The sequence below is a fragment of the Heteronotia binoei genome, chromosome 21 (genome assembly GCF_032191835.1).
Source record: "Heteronotia binoei isolate CCM8104 ecotype False Entrance Well chromosome 21, APGP_CSIRO_Hbin_v1, whole genome shotgun sequence".
Classification (NCBI taxonomy): Eukaryota; Metazoa; Chordata; class Lepidosauria; order Squamata; family Gekkonidae; genus Heteronotia; species Heteronotia binoei.
The window spans coordinates 165,974,342-165,987,982 of record NC_083243.1 but is presented as its reverse complement, the minus strand read 5'-3'; the positions used below and the strand labels follow the sequence as shown (position 1 = coordinate 165,987,982).

Genomic DNA, 13,641 nt, shown 5'->3' with positions numbered 1-13,641 from the left:
CTCCAAATTCCGTATAGTGAGAGAGTCTGTCCTTGCGGGGTGAACAGTCCAGATTCCATCCATCATATATTGCTGGACTGCCAGCTGTATTTTAATCCCCAGAGGGAACTGTTTGGAAAGCTTTCTCTCCTTCCCTAAAACCTAATGAATGGGATTATCACACCTACTGAAAAATAATGAAATAGAAATCACAAGGGCTGTTAATAAATTTCTGGAGAAGTCCATTAAAATCTATGTAGGGCATGTTTTGCTATAAATTCTATTAGCTTATTGTTCTTAATCTTGGACTGTATATTTTGTCTGTCCTCATTTTGTATTATGCCTGAGTATGCCAATAAAAGGTATAATGATGATGATGATGACGACGACTTGAAAAATACTGCTTCCAGGATCATGTTTTGGTTTCCAAAATACAGGTCAAAGCTTTGCAACAATGTAAGCACTGAAGTTGATTCTTCTGGGAACCACTTAACATATGATGATTTTCCTTAACACACAATGATATTATTCTGCATTAGAAAATACGTTTACTTATCATCTGTAGGCAATGCACATTCATCACACACAACAGCACACATTCTTTTCTCAACAAAACAGAAATATTACTACAGGTAAATCATATTAAAATGTCCTAGTATCCACTTCCATACAGTGCAAGAGGCTTAGTGCCACACAAGTTCCCCTGGTTTCTATATAACTTAGAAGACAAATATGTTTCTTTTACCACTGGGAAAGAACCACCGTGCATAGCAAAGCAGATGCTACTCAATAGCTGTTGCTCAAAATTGTACTGCTGAGTATTATGCAAAGTGTTTTAAGTGCAAACTTTCATCAGGACCGACACTGTGATAAGAGGAAAGATTTAACCAACACATTACTGATTGTATGAGCAGAGAAATTAAAATGTTTTCATTGCAACAACCAATACCATCTGTAAACACGTTACTTGTGGGAGAGAAGGTATTAACAGTAAGTCTCCTCCTCATTCATCTTGTAGGCTAGTGGTGAAGACGTTCTGAATGCACAATAACCTTGCCTTATTTGCTGCTGTAGTATGTAAAGAGCATGTCATTTTGTTGGTACCATGTTCACAAGCTAACATGGGAACATCTGCAATGGCTGCAAATTATCTTGGCTGGGCATCTACTCCTCCCTTTTTTCAAAGGTTAATTAAAGCCTGGACCTGGCTAGAGGCATGGGTGGAAGAAGGAATTAGGAACATCTGTGCTAGCTGAATAAAATAGGCTGGGCATCTGCAAATCACTTTTCTTCAGGTAACTTAAAGCCTGGGCTTGGTTAAAGGTGCAGCAGGGAGGAGACTGGGAATATCTGAGCATCTGCCTCTCTGCAATAAAATGACTATCCTATATCCCATTAAAAGTCTGAACCATTTGTTCTGTGAAACTTATTGGCACCCAGCAAGTAGTTTTCAGAGCTTTCCAATGAATCTATACAGATAAGCTCTGGTAAAGGGCCAAGTTATCTGAAGTAGTACAATATTTATAAGTAACTTCTATGTTTAACAATATTTATAAGTAATTTCTGTGTTTAACATTGCAACAGACAGAAACTTTCATCAGGTTTTTACTGAAAAAAAAGACACAACTCTCTTTTTGCAGCAAGATGATAAGATATAAATACAAGTAGAGATTAACCCTATGAGTATAAAAAGATTGCACGCAAAGATTTTTTTTTAGCATAATTGATTATATGAGCTTTAAAGTAAATTTTCAAATGACTATCTCAGAATGCTTTAGAATCTTTTAGATGCCCAGTGCACACAAGCACACACAGAAGTCTCACCTACATCCGATTGCCACTTGGTTCACAGAAACCTGAGTAACAATTCTATGTGACTTCCCTTTTTGAGGGTAACTGAAAGCCTAGGCTTGACCAAAGGCATGAGTCTTCCACATGAGCTAAAGGATTCTTTATAGGCCCATGCCTTTGGATTGAATCTTGAGACTTTGTGTAAATTGTGCTGCTAGAACTAGCATTACCCCAGAATGTCCCTGGGTCTTATTGCTGGATTTAGGTTTGACTTGGTTGTATATTTGTTAAAACGTGTATTGTACTGTAGGATCACTTTGAGTCCCATTGTGAGAAAAAAATCAAAATTAAAATATTTAAATAAACTTGGTACTTGCCTGAAGAAGACCCATCACAACCATGTGAAACCATCGGTTCCATTTGGCACTCTGGAAGACTGAGATATGACCCAGATCATGTTGGAGCCACCCGTACTGGACCTGAAAAGTAAAAAAGATTGCTCATTAAAGCAAAGCTGACTCCCAGTACCAAAATAAATGTTCTACTGCTCTATGTATGCTTGTTGCAGAAATGGCCTGCTCTGCCTATTCCACCTTGCCCTCCAAGGTTTTCCTAATACCTGGAGAGGCTTTTCTCTCTCCTCCTGCTAACTCGCTGCTACCAACTAACCTTTGTAAGGAATTGTCTGCTGGGAGAGTCCGGGCTCCCAGTTTCCCTTCCATATCCTGAGGCCTTTCCTCTGTGTCTCCCACTGCCCAGCACCTGGTCATCATGGGGACAGTTCACTGCCTTCTGCACCCTTGGAGGAATGGCCACTTGCCAGCTGCCTGCCTTCCCCCAGCACTCCTTTTAAAATAGTATGTCCAAGATGGTGGAGGCCTATGTGGTATAGAGAAACACTACCAGCATTAAAAGTTATAAAGTATTTATTAAAAAGAAAATTTTCACAAGTCTACTTTTAGCACAGCATCTGATTGAGCAAGGGATTCAAAAGAAATGGGTAAAACACAATTTTTTATCCCTCTCTCCATACATGCCCTAACAGATGTTAAAATGATAGGATAGGCTCTTTAGCTTAGGATGTTATAGATCTGTACAGAGTTACTATTACCTTCAAGTTTCCTCCGGCTCTTCAGGACAGCACATGGTTAAAACAGCTGCTCCCTCCAGACCCCAGTAAAGAGATCTATCTGCTCTGATGAACCTGCGTCCCTTGAGTTTTATTTTCTCCCTTTCCCCTCCCACTGATCCAGTCAGGCCACGTCAAGGAAACTTTTTCTGAAGCCTCCAGAATTTTCCTTCCTGCAGCCTCTCTAGTAGTTAATTCCTCCAAATCTCTGTTCCCTGCTTAAAGGTGGGGGGGAGAGAGACTGGACCCTCCTATTGTCTCTAGGTAGATCTCATTTGTATAAAGGTGGGCTGGGGTCCATCTGGAAAGAAATTGAACTGACTTCCCCTTCCTGCCTGTTCTCTGCTGGTGGGGGACTTTTAAAACTCAGAGTGAAAGTTTAAAAACTCCTTTCAAACCTCCAAGGAACAATGCATTTCTTCACAATGTCTATTCATTTACATGTAAATGTTAATAGCAACACTTTTTAGCCTATGTACTCCATCACTACACTCCCACCAACAACACCAGGACTGATGTTGTGCAATATGATAAGTGGTTATTCATACATCAAAGCATAACAGCCAGAGAGAAGAAAAGAATAAGAAGCAGAACAATGGAGATCCTGCTGTGTTGAAGCTATTGTATCCATGATTTCATTTCCCTCTATATGAAAACTGTCTCTTTTATGGCTGATGGTAGCTACCCTCTTTCATCAGTTCTAAACTTCACAATCCTTCAGTGCAATCTTTATTTCACTGGCAGAGACTGACCAAGAGAGAGATCTTGGGATCATGGTAGATAACTCACTGAAAATGTCAAGACCGTGTGTGATTGCAATAAAAAAGGCCAACGCCATGCTGGGAATTATTAGGAAGGGAATTGATAACAAATCAGCCAGTATCATAATGCCCCTGTATAAATCGATGGTGCGGTCTCATTTGGAGTACTGTGTGCAGTTCTGGTCGCCGCACCTCAAAAGGATATTATAGCATTGGAGAAAGTCCAGAAAAGGGCAACTAGAATGATTAAAGGGTTGGAACACTTTCCCTATGAAGAAAGGTTGAAACACTTGGGGCTCTTTAGCTAGGAGAAACGTCGCCTGCGGGGTGACATGATAGAGGTTTACAAGATAATGCATGGGATGGAGAAAGTAGAGAAAGAAGTCCTTTTCTCCCTTTCTCACAATACAAGAACTCGTGGGCATTCGATGAAATTGCTGAGCAGACAGGTTAAAACGGATAAAAGGAAGTACTTCTTCACCCAAAGGGTGATTAACATGTGGAATTCACTGCCACAGGAGGTGGCGGCGGCTACAAGCATAGCCAGCTTCAAGAGGGGATTGGATAAAAATATGTGTCTATTAGCCACAGTGTGTGTGTGTATGTATATATATATAATTTTTTGGCCACTGTGTGACATAGAGTGTTGGACTGGATGGGCCATTGGCCTGATCCAACATGGCTTCTCTTATGTTCTTATTTTTAGTGACACCATCTTGCTTTCAGACATCAAGATGCAGGCCTAAAGACTGTTTAGAAGTAATGACAAACCATGGCTTTCTGCTTATAAGCCTGGAAGATCCTTAGATTCTCATGCTCATTCCTCCCCTCCCACATAACCATCTAATGGAAGATTTTCAGTTGTACAGAAAACCACAGGGAAGCAAACTAAAGAAGAATGGAATATCCCTGGCCCCCAAACTGGTGGTGAGAGGACTATACATCACACTATTCCTAATCCTCAGTAGGATTGCCAACTTCCTGGTGGGGTCTCTGTTCCTGTGAAGAAAATGGCTATTTGAAGGGTGGTCTCTATGGCAGTATACCTCCACATTATGATATTTGAAATGGGAAGCCATCTGATTAGTGTATAGAAAGCACTATTAAACTATTTAAAAATACTTGCAATGAATATCAGGGGTTTTTTTCAGTAAAATTTCTTATTTATTTATATTTTAGAGTTGTAAATCACCTATCCCTGAATACACAAGGCTATGGGAAATATATAACGAATTAAAAACATCAATATTATAACATTAAAATTATTAAAACAATTTTTCTTACATTATAAATAACCTCAGATGGCATTCTTAATTTAAATTTAAACTCTGGACCATGCTGCCATCTCATGGGCAGGATGAGTAGGAGCTCAAAGCAAGAAGACAGAAGAAAAAGAGAGAAAAGGGTGCCAGCCAGCCATGATGGAAACTGTTACTATCCTCAACCAAAAGCCTGGAAAAACATCTCTGCCTTGAAGGCCCTCTGGAATTGTATTAAGTCCCACAGTGCCCTGGTGGTATTTGGCAGAGAGTTCCATCAGGTCAGAGCCAGAGCTGAAGAAGCCCTGGTTCTGGTTGAGGACAGCCAGATATCTTTGGGACCAGGGATCACCGAGAGGTTGTTTTCAGAGGAGCATAACACCCTCCTGGGGACATACTAAAGGAGGCGGTTCCAAAGGCAGGGCTTTTTTTTTTTTTTAAGCAGGAATGCACAGCAACACAGTTCTGGCTGGCTTGATCACAGGGGGTGTGGCCTAATATGCAAATGAGTTCCTGCTGGGCTTTTTCTACCAAAAAAGATCCTGCTGAAAGGTATGCAGGTCCCAGACCACTCAAGGCCTTAAAGGTCAACACCAAGACCTTGAACTTGACTTGGTACTTCAATGAGGGTCAATGTAGCTGGCACAGCACAGTTTATATACATGCTGTCCTTGGCGTTCCTGGGACAATCTCAAGGGAGTTTCTGGGACAATCTCAAGGGCAGGGCAGCATAGACCAAGTTATAGCAGTCTAGCCTGGAGGTGACCATTGCGTGGATTACTGTGGCTATGCTGGGACACAACAGGAAAGGGGCTACTTTTTGTGCTTGGTGTAGATGGAAAAATTGACATGTTTATGACCTGTGCCTCCATAGTTAAGTAGGCACTCAGAATTGTGCCCAGACTCTTGACTATCTTGGATTTTAAAAACTGCACACCTTCAAAATTGCATTTTTCTAAATTAAAATTGAAATTTCAGTACAAAACTAAGTAGACCTATTGCTAATGTCAAATTAAATTTGTTACATAAGTGCACTGGAATAATAGCATGCACTTTTCATTATTTATTCTGAAAATTATAGGCCTCTTCTCTATACAGGAACTTTGCAACATGAAATAACTGAATTTTAATCAAGAGTCTGTTAATTTTGCCTTTTTTTGTATCTAACTTATATCTGACTTATATTCAAAGTCATTGCTACCATCAATAATAGCCAGCAGCACAAATAGCCAAGTCACAAATTGTGTACAGGCACTAAACATGTAATGTTCCACAAAAATGATGTACACAGGCTCCAAACTATTTTTAATAAATGATGGTGCACACAGACACACAAGTACATTCAATAAATATTTTGTAAGTGCTCAAAGGCACCTGTGCAAATGTAATAATAGTCCAAATTTTCCAAAGTAGTATGGACTGTCTCTTCAATGTTAAAAGTCCTGTAAAGTTTCTGTAGTCCATAGGGCAGCTATGGGTGCTTTCAGGGAAGGAAAATGGAAAATAGTGCAGGAGAGGGAAAGTGAGATATCCCCGCAGGACCCTGTGAGTCTCCTGCTTGTAAACATAATTCTCAGAATGCAAAACTTTAAGTGGTAATAATCATCACTGTCGACTGTGCATTCCAAAAATAAATTAATAAAAAGAGATGACTATGGATCACAGTCTGTCCTACCATTTAAAACTTGACTATGATTTCTATTGAAGTTACCATCAGAAATGGCCTTGGAAGTGCTGTGGCTAATTGGCTACTGTACAATGTGCATCCAGCTCCCAGCCCTGGGGTTGTGTATCCAGCTCCCAGCCCTGGGCGATGCTGTTCTGGTACCGACCCAACAGGTGAAGAGTCTGGGGGTGATTCTGGACACCTCCCTCTCCATGGAGGCCCAGATCACAGCGACTCCTAGGTCTGCCTTTTTCAATCTACGGCAGATCAGGCAGCTAGCACCATACCTATCCCCCCAAGACCTGGCTACAGTGATCCATGCAATGGTGACTTCCAGGCTGGACTACTGTAACTCGCTCTACACTGGCCTACCCCTGGAACTGATCCAGAAACAGCAGCGGGTGCAGAATGCGACAGCTCGCCTACTGATTGCATCACCTGTACAGGTGAGCATACGGCTGGCGCTCTGTGACCTGCACTGGCTGCCTATAGAGTACCGGATCTGTTTCAAGGTGCTAGTTTTGACTTTTAAGGCCTTGTGTGGCCTGGGACCAACATATTCAGAGGACCATCTCCTCCCATATACGCCCCGGAGGTCACTTCATTCGGCCTCCCAAGATCTTCTGATAGTCCTCGGCCTAAGAGATGCCCGTCTTGCCTCTACCAGGGCCAGGACTTTCTCGATCCTGGTCCCGACCTGGTGGAATCAGCTCCCTATGGAGATCTGGGCTCTACCTGGCTTGCTGGCCTTTTGTAGGGCCTGCAAAACGGAGCTGTTCTGCCAGGTCTTTGGATGAGGCAGCGGGCATCTGTTTATCAATCAATTGGCCTCCCCCCTACTGCTCTGCTGCTCTACTGCACTACTGTATTGTGATGCTGTATTGCGGTACTACTTTGTGCTATATCACCTTGCTGTCATGCCATCTTGCTGAATCATCTTGCTGCACTTCGATGAATGCTGTAATTGGTTTTATTATGATCTTATTGTGATTTTATTTCTATTTGCTGTACTCCGCTCTGAGCCCCCAATGGGGGAATGGGCGGAATATAAATCAACTAATAATAATAATAATAATGTGCTACACCAATCAGGTATCTTAATAAGGAGGTCTAAAATTCTAATTAATCTGAATCTGCTATCATGTTTATTATTGCTTTGGCCTTCATAAGAACATTTGGAGAGCCTTGCTAGATCAGACCAATAGTTCATCTAGTGGTAGGGTTGCCAAGTCCAATTCAAGAAATATCTGGGGACTTTGGGGGTGGAGCCAGGAGACTTTGGGGTGGAGCCAGGAGGTGTTGGGGGTGGAGCCATAAGCAAAGTCGTGACAAGCACAATTGAACTCCAAAGGAAGCTCTGCCCATCACATTTAAGGGGACCACATACCTTCTTAATGCCTTCCCTAATGAAGGATAGGGGCACCTTCTTTTGTGGCTCATAGAATTGGATCCCCTGGTCCAATCTTTTTGAAGCTTGGAGAGCATTTTGAGGAGACTTATCAGATGCGATGCTGAAAATTTGGCCTTCATAAGAACATTTGGAGAGCCTTGCTGGATCAAAAAATCGCTTCTTCAGAGCCCCAGATACCCCGGGATTAATTCTCCATTATACCCTGTGGTCCAACAGACATTTCCCTCCCTCCTGCCCCACCCGCACACACCATTTCTGATGACCCTGAAGCTCCAGAGGGCCTCCAAACTGGGGCTCCCCTGCAGTCACCTGGGGATTGGCACCTCTACTCACGAGCTGCTGAACTTTCAAGTTTTTCACAGCAACACAGGGCAACCAAAGGCTCAAGTTTACCTTCACACTATGCAAATGACCTATGCAAGGATTGTGCAACAAACGGAGGGTCTGGGCTGCTTTCGCAGCCATGTTGTTCTGGCTCCTCCGACCCTGGCTCCCCTTCAGCCTTAAAGACGTAGACACACCATCCCAAGAGGAAGCCTTTCCAATCGGAGACTGAAGCCTCCGGAGGGGGAAAGGCACAGGATGGCTATTGGGGCGGGGCTTCCCCCTGCTGGCCAGCTGACTGGGGGCAGGAAGGAGCCTGGGAAAGCGAGAGAACCCCCGCTGGGACCTGGGGATTGGCAAGCCTATCTAGTGGACCTGTTTCAAAAATAGTATACAACTTTGGGTCAGCCTTCTGGTGGGTGCAAGTTAAACAAGTCCTGGCAGGTTCAGGTGTGTAGCCATGTTGGTCTGAAGCAGCAGAATGAAGTTTGAGTCACCTTTGAGTAAAAGTGGCAACTTTAAGACCGATGGAGTTTTATTCAAGGTATAAGCTTTTGCAGGGCTTTTTTTTTTTTGTAGCAGTAAATTATCATTCAGCATAATGAATATGTTTAGCAGATTCATGGACCAAACATAAATAACAAGCTTTGTTTATATGGTTACTATTTGTTTGAATATAATCCTGGGGGAAACATAGTGAAGGAAATAAATGTCAAACTTGGAGATTGATAGGAAGGCAGGCGGGCAGGCAGGCAGGAAGGAAATAGATGGGAGGAGAGAGAGGTGGAAAGAAAGCAACTTTAAGTTTATGTGCATTCTACAAGCTACTGGCTGGCTTGGCTTAGAGAAGTGATTTAAATGCCTTCTCCAAACTGGCAGACACAGTGGTGGGGACTTCAAGAGCCACACAATATGTGTGAAAGAACTGCAGTTTGGCCACCCCTGTTCTACTTTTTAAAAGAATCCTCTTTACCTTTTATAACTTCCTTGACTTGTATTGTTAGGCCTTCTTTTAGACTTAGCAGTACCTTTTGTAACTTGTGGGATGCAAACTATTTGGGCATCAATTAGTGTGGTTTTAAATAGCTTCCAAACATCTTCCAGTGATCGGACTCTCTTGCATTTCCCCTTCAGCTTCCTTTTCATTATTATCATAATTTTTGTAAGGCTCTCTCCGTGAAATCAAATGTTAACAGTTTTGGAATTTAGGGGTAACTTTCCGTTGACCTGAATGCTGAGCATTGTGGAGCCATATTTAGGGGACAGTGTGAACTATATAGGGTTGCCAAGTCCAATTCAAGAAATCTCTGGGGACTTTGGGGGTGGAGCCAGGAGACACTGGGGTGGAGCTAGGAGCAAGGGTGTGACAAGCATCACTGAACCCCAACGGGAGCTTTGGCCATCGCATTTCAAGGGACGGCACACCTTTTTAAATGTCTTCCTTCCCTCCACCCTCCCCTTCTCTGATTTCACCTCAGAGGCAGAGAAGAGCGGGCAATGCCGCTGTGCGGCTGCCACCTCTTCTCTGCTTCACCGTAACTGCTCCTCTGAGATGGGCTCAGGCTGAGCCCATCTTGGAGGAGCAGCTACGGTGAAGCGGAGAAGAGGCGGCAGCGCAGCGGCGTCGCCTGCTCCGCCTCTGAGGTGAAATCAGAGAAGGGGAGGGTGGAGGCAGGCCAGGAGCGTGGTGAGCCGCGAGTCCAGGTCCTAGAGGGACCCAGATTCGCGGCTCACCACGCTCCTGGCCTGCCTCCACCCTCCCCTTCTCTGATTTAACCTCAGAGGCAGAGCGGAGCGGGCGATGCCGCTGTGCTGCTGCCGCCTCTTCTCCGGTTCACCTTAGCTGCTCCTCCGAGATGGGGTGGCTCGCCATGCTCCCTGGCGCCGTTTCCCCCTCCTCCCGCTTCCGTTTTTTTGGGAGAGCGGGGGAAGAGGCTGTAAATTCTGGGGTCCCCCGCCAGGGCAGGAGGGTTGGGAAGCCTAGAACTATATCAGGCAATATAATGTTCTTTAATATGGACACATGGAGCCTGTAGGAAGAGAATTATGCAATGTTCTGGAGCTATGCTAAATTTATTTCTTTATTTGACCTACTTAGATTCTGCCTTTTGATTAAAACTCTTTCCCCCCACCCCAGGCTGCTTATATACTGTTAAAATGCTACAATAAAACAGCAGTAATGTCACCCAGAATAATTAAGGATGCTTGAACACTCACCAGTACAGCTCACGCCTTGCCCCCTGGTTATAACCAGGGAGCCATCTGCTCAACAGGTTGTTCTTTTGCACATGAGAGGTCCATCTCTATTTGTTAGGCCTGTCTCCTCCTCTGCTGCTTGGCAGGTCCTCCTGCACCTCTCCTTAGAGTCTCACTAATAACACTGCTGCTCCACAGGGCCCTCTGTACCTACTCTCTTGCACAAAACAGCTACCACCACACCGCTAAGTACCACCTCCCATGCCTCCCCGTCACCATTTGGCTGCTGCTCAACACTGATAATAGTGAGGCATGGAGATCTCCAAGACCAGTCAGTCACAGCAGTCAAACACTGTGAACTTGCCTACTGAATCTGTCCAGTTCTCAGACAAAATTTTATTGTGAATAGCCATTGGCCATTGTGACTTCTCTAACAGACTCTCTAATATCTGATTCTGAATGTGGGCACAAAATGTAGATCAATAAATACACATACAAAGTCCATGACAGACAAGTGGCATGTTTCTACAGACCGAGTTTTCAAGAAAGGTTTTTCTAAAAAGATGGATGGTGGTTAAAATTTCTTCAAAACAGAAAATGCTGAATGAGATGCCATGAAATACTCACTAGATCACAGAACCAGCTGCAGGAAATTTATAGCAGTCAAGGCACTAGAGCAAGGGTCCCTGACTTGGTGCCTGTGGGTGCCATTGCAACTGCTGACACATTTTCTGGTACCTGCTAAGTTTTTTTAGGAAGTGGATGGGGCCAGATACAGCTTTTGCCCAGCAAGGCTTCTGATTGACTATTGAAGATTTGAATAGCTGTGAATGGTTAAATGGGCAATCAATGTGAATAGAGAAATACAAATGGATACTTGGGAGCACCTTTGGAAGAACTCGATGAAGATCTCAGCTTGTCAGAGTATCAAAGAGAACTGTTTTAAGATGATGTACAGGTGGTATATGACTCCGAAAATGCTGGCTAGGATGAGTAAAGAAATGTCGGATAGATGTTGGAAATGTAAAAAACATGACGGTTCTTTCTTTCACATGTGGTGGACTTGTGAAAAAGCGAAAGAATTCTGGAAGATGATACAACAAGAAATCTTTAAAATTTTGAGTTATGACTTTAAAAAAATAGCGGAGACTTTCCTGCTTGGATTACAATTAGAAAAATTTCCAAAGGAAGACAGGACTATAATTTGGTACTTGCTCTCAGCTGCTAGGACATTGTATGCGCAGCTGTGGAAGCAAGGAAAAATACCAGAAAAATGGGATTGGATTGTGAAAGTTTTATCGTGGAGTGAGATGGACAAACTAACTAGAACTTTAAGAGACTATGATTTAGATATATTCAAAAAGGAGTGGAAGAAATTTAAAGGATATATGGAGAAAGAGTAGAATGCAAAAAGACATTGGACAATTTTTTAGTATTAATGAGAAAAAAAAAGAATACTGAACTTTGATTGGTTAGCAGTACCTTTAGTAATGAACTTAAATCTATAACTTCGGGAAAGTTAAACATTGGAGGGAGGGGGGTTGAAATATCATATGGGTTAGTATAGAAAATTTATAATTAAGTTTTGTAACCATATGTTATCAATAAATTGTTAAAACACAAAGATTTGAATAGCTGCAACATTTTTAACATTTTTTAAAACGTTGCTTTGGCAGCAGCACAAGGATCTGCTCTTTACTCCTTAAGCTAAGCTGTGGCAATCATTTTGTAGCAGCCATTTGGTTGATGCATCTACCATGCTGGTATTCTTTCACCGGGAGAGCTTCCCAACTACTGCTCATATCTGACTGTTCCTCACTATAGGTCATGCCTTTATGTTGCCATATCTTAATGCCTTACCATCTAGAGTTTTGCAAGGGAGGTATCTTAGGTAGGAATGGGAACAAACTGGCTGATAAACTAAAGTTCATCACAAATTTGGGGTGGTTCCTGGATTGTGAAACAATATTCATGAGCCGAAGAACCAGATGAACTTTCACACATTTTGATGCAATTTGTGGCAGTTTGTGAAAAGCAGAAAGCCGGGGATTAAATCCCTGCTTTCTGCTCTTCATGATAAACAGGCAGGAGTCATTTAAACCACTGCTTTCTGCTCCCCATGAAATGCCTTTAGAGTGACTGCACAAGAAAACCCAAAACAGCTGAGTGGTGCTCAGCTGTTTTTTGAGCTTTCTGAAGGCCCCGTTCAGAATCCCTTTCAATGGGGCTTGCAGGACCACAACCACAAACTGGTTTGGTTTTGCAAATGAACCTTAATTTTGTTCGTGAACTGACACAAACTGCATTTTTCCAGTTCATGATAATCCTTATCCCAGCAGCAACAACTGGAATAGGAACATGACAGGATGAGTGGGGCAAAGCAGAGAAAAAGCAAGGGAGGCAGGCAGGCAGACAAATGGTATAAGAAATGGGGGAAGGGGAAGAAAAGTCTGAAAAGAACAAGAGCTAGACAAGGAGAGGGAAATGGTGGATGGGGGTGGAGAAAAGTCTGCACAGAGAGAGCGAGGGGTATGTGTAAAATGAGATACAAAAAAGGTAAAGGTAGTTCCCTGTGCAAGCACCAGTCATTTCTGACTTTGGGGTGATGTCATTTTCACGATGTTTTCATGGCAGACTTTTTGCAGGGTGGTTTGCCATTGCCTTCCCCAGTCATTTACACTTTACCCCCAGCAAGCTGGGTACACATTTTACTGACCTCAGATGGAACCCTGAGTCAACCTTGAGCTGGGTACCTGAAACCAGTTTCTGCCAGGATCGAACTCAGGTCATGATGAGCAGAGCTTGGACTGCCTAGTTCCCCTTTAGAGCTCTATATACTAGGAGGAATGGCCTCTATGTCTGCTGAGAGTGAACTTCACAATTTAATTACATGCTGGGCAAAGAAGTACTTCCTTTTCTCTGCCTCGAATCCATCAGCTCCATCCATCAGAAGTACTTCCTTTTCTCTGCCTTGAATCCATCAGCTCCACTGCATGCCCACTGCACTGTTAAAATCCTTTAACAGTGACTCCTGTGAGAGAATCAACATTAAAGCTCTTTTCTCAGTATGTGCAATAGGAATGTCAGAAAAGCCACAATGCAGTGGTTTCCAGGCCATAAATGTC

The 13,641-nt window shown here is 43.1% G+C and overlaps 1 protein-coding gene across 1 annotated transcript in view; it reads right to left on the bottom strand.

Annotated features, from left to right (window-relative positions):
• The window catches only part of LOC132590227 (acyl-CoA (8-3)-desaturase-like), a 48,033-nt gene that overhangs the window by 20,495 nt on the left and 13,897 nt on the right, over positions 1-13,641 (bottom strand). The window contains exon 4 of the mRNA XM_060263195.1: positions 2,148-2,249. Within this exon, the coding sequence (XP_060119178.1) occupies positions 2,148-2,249 (102 nt within the window). The remainder of the gene's footprint in view (positions 1-2,147; positions 2,250-13,641) is intronic.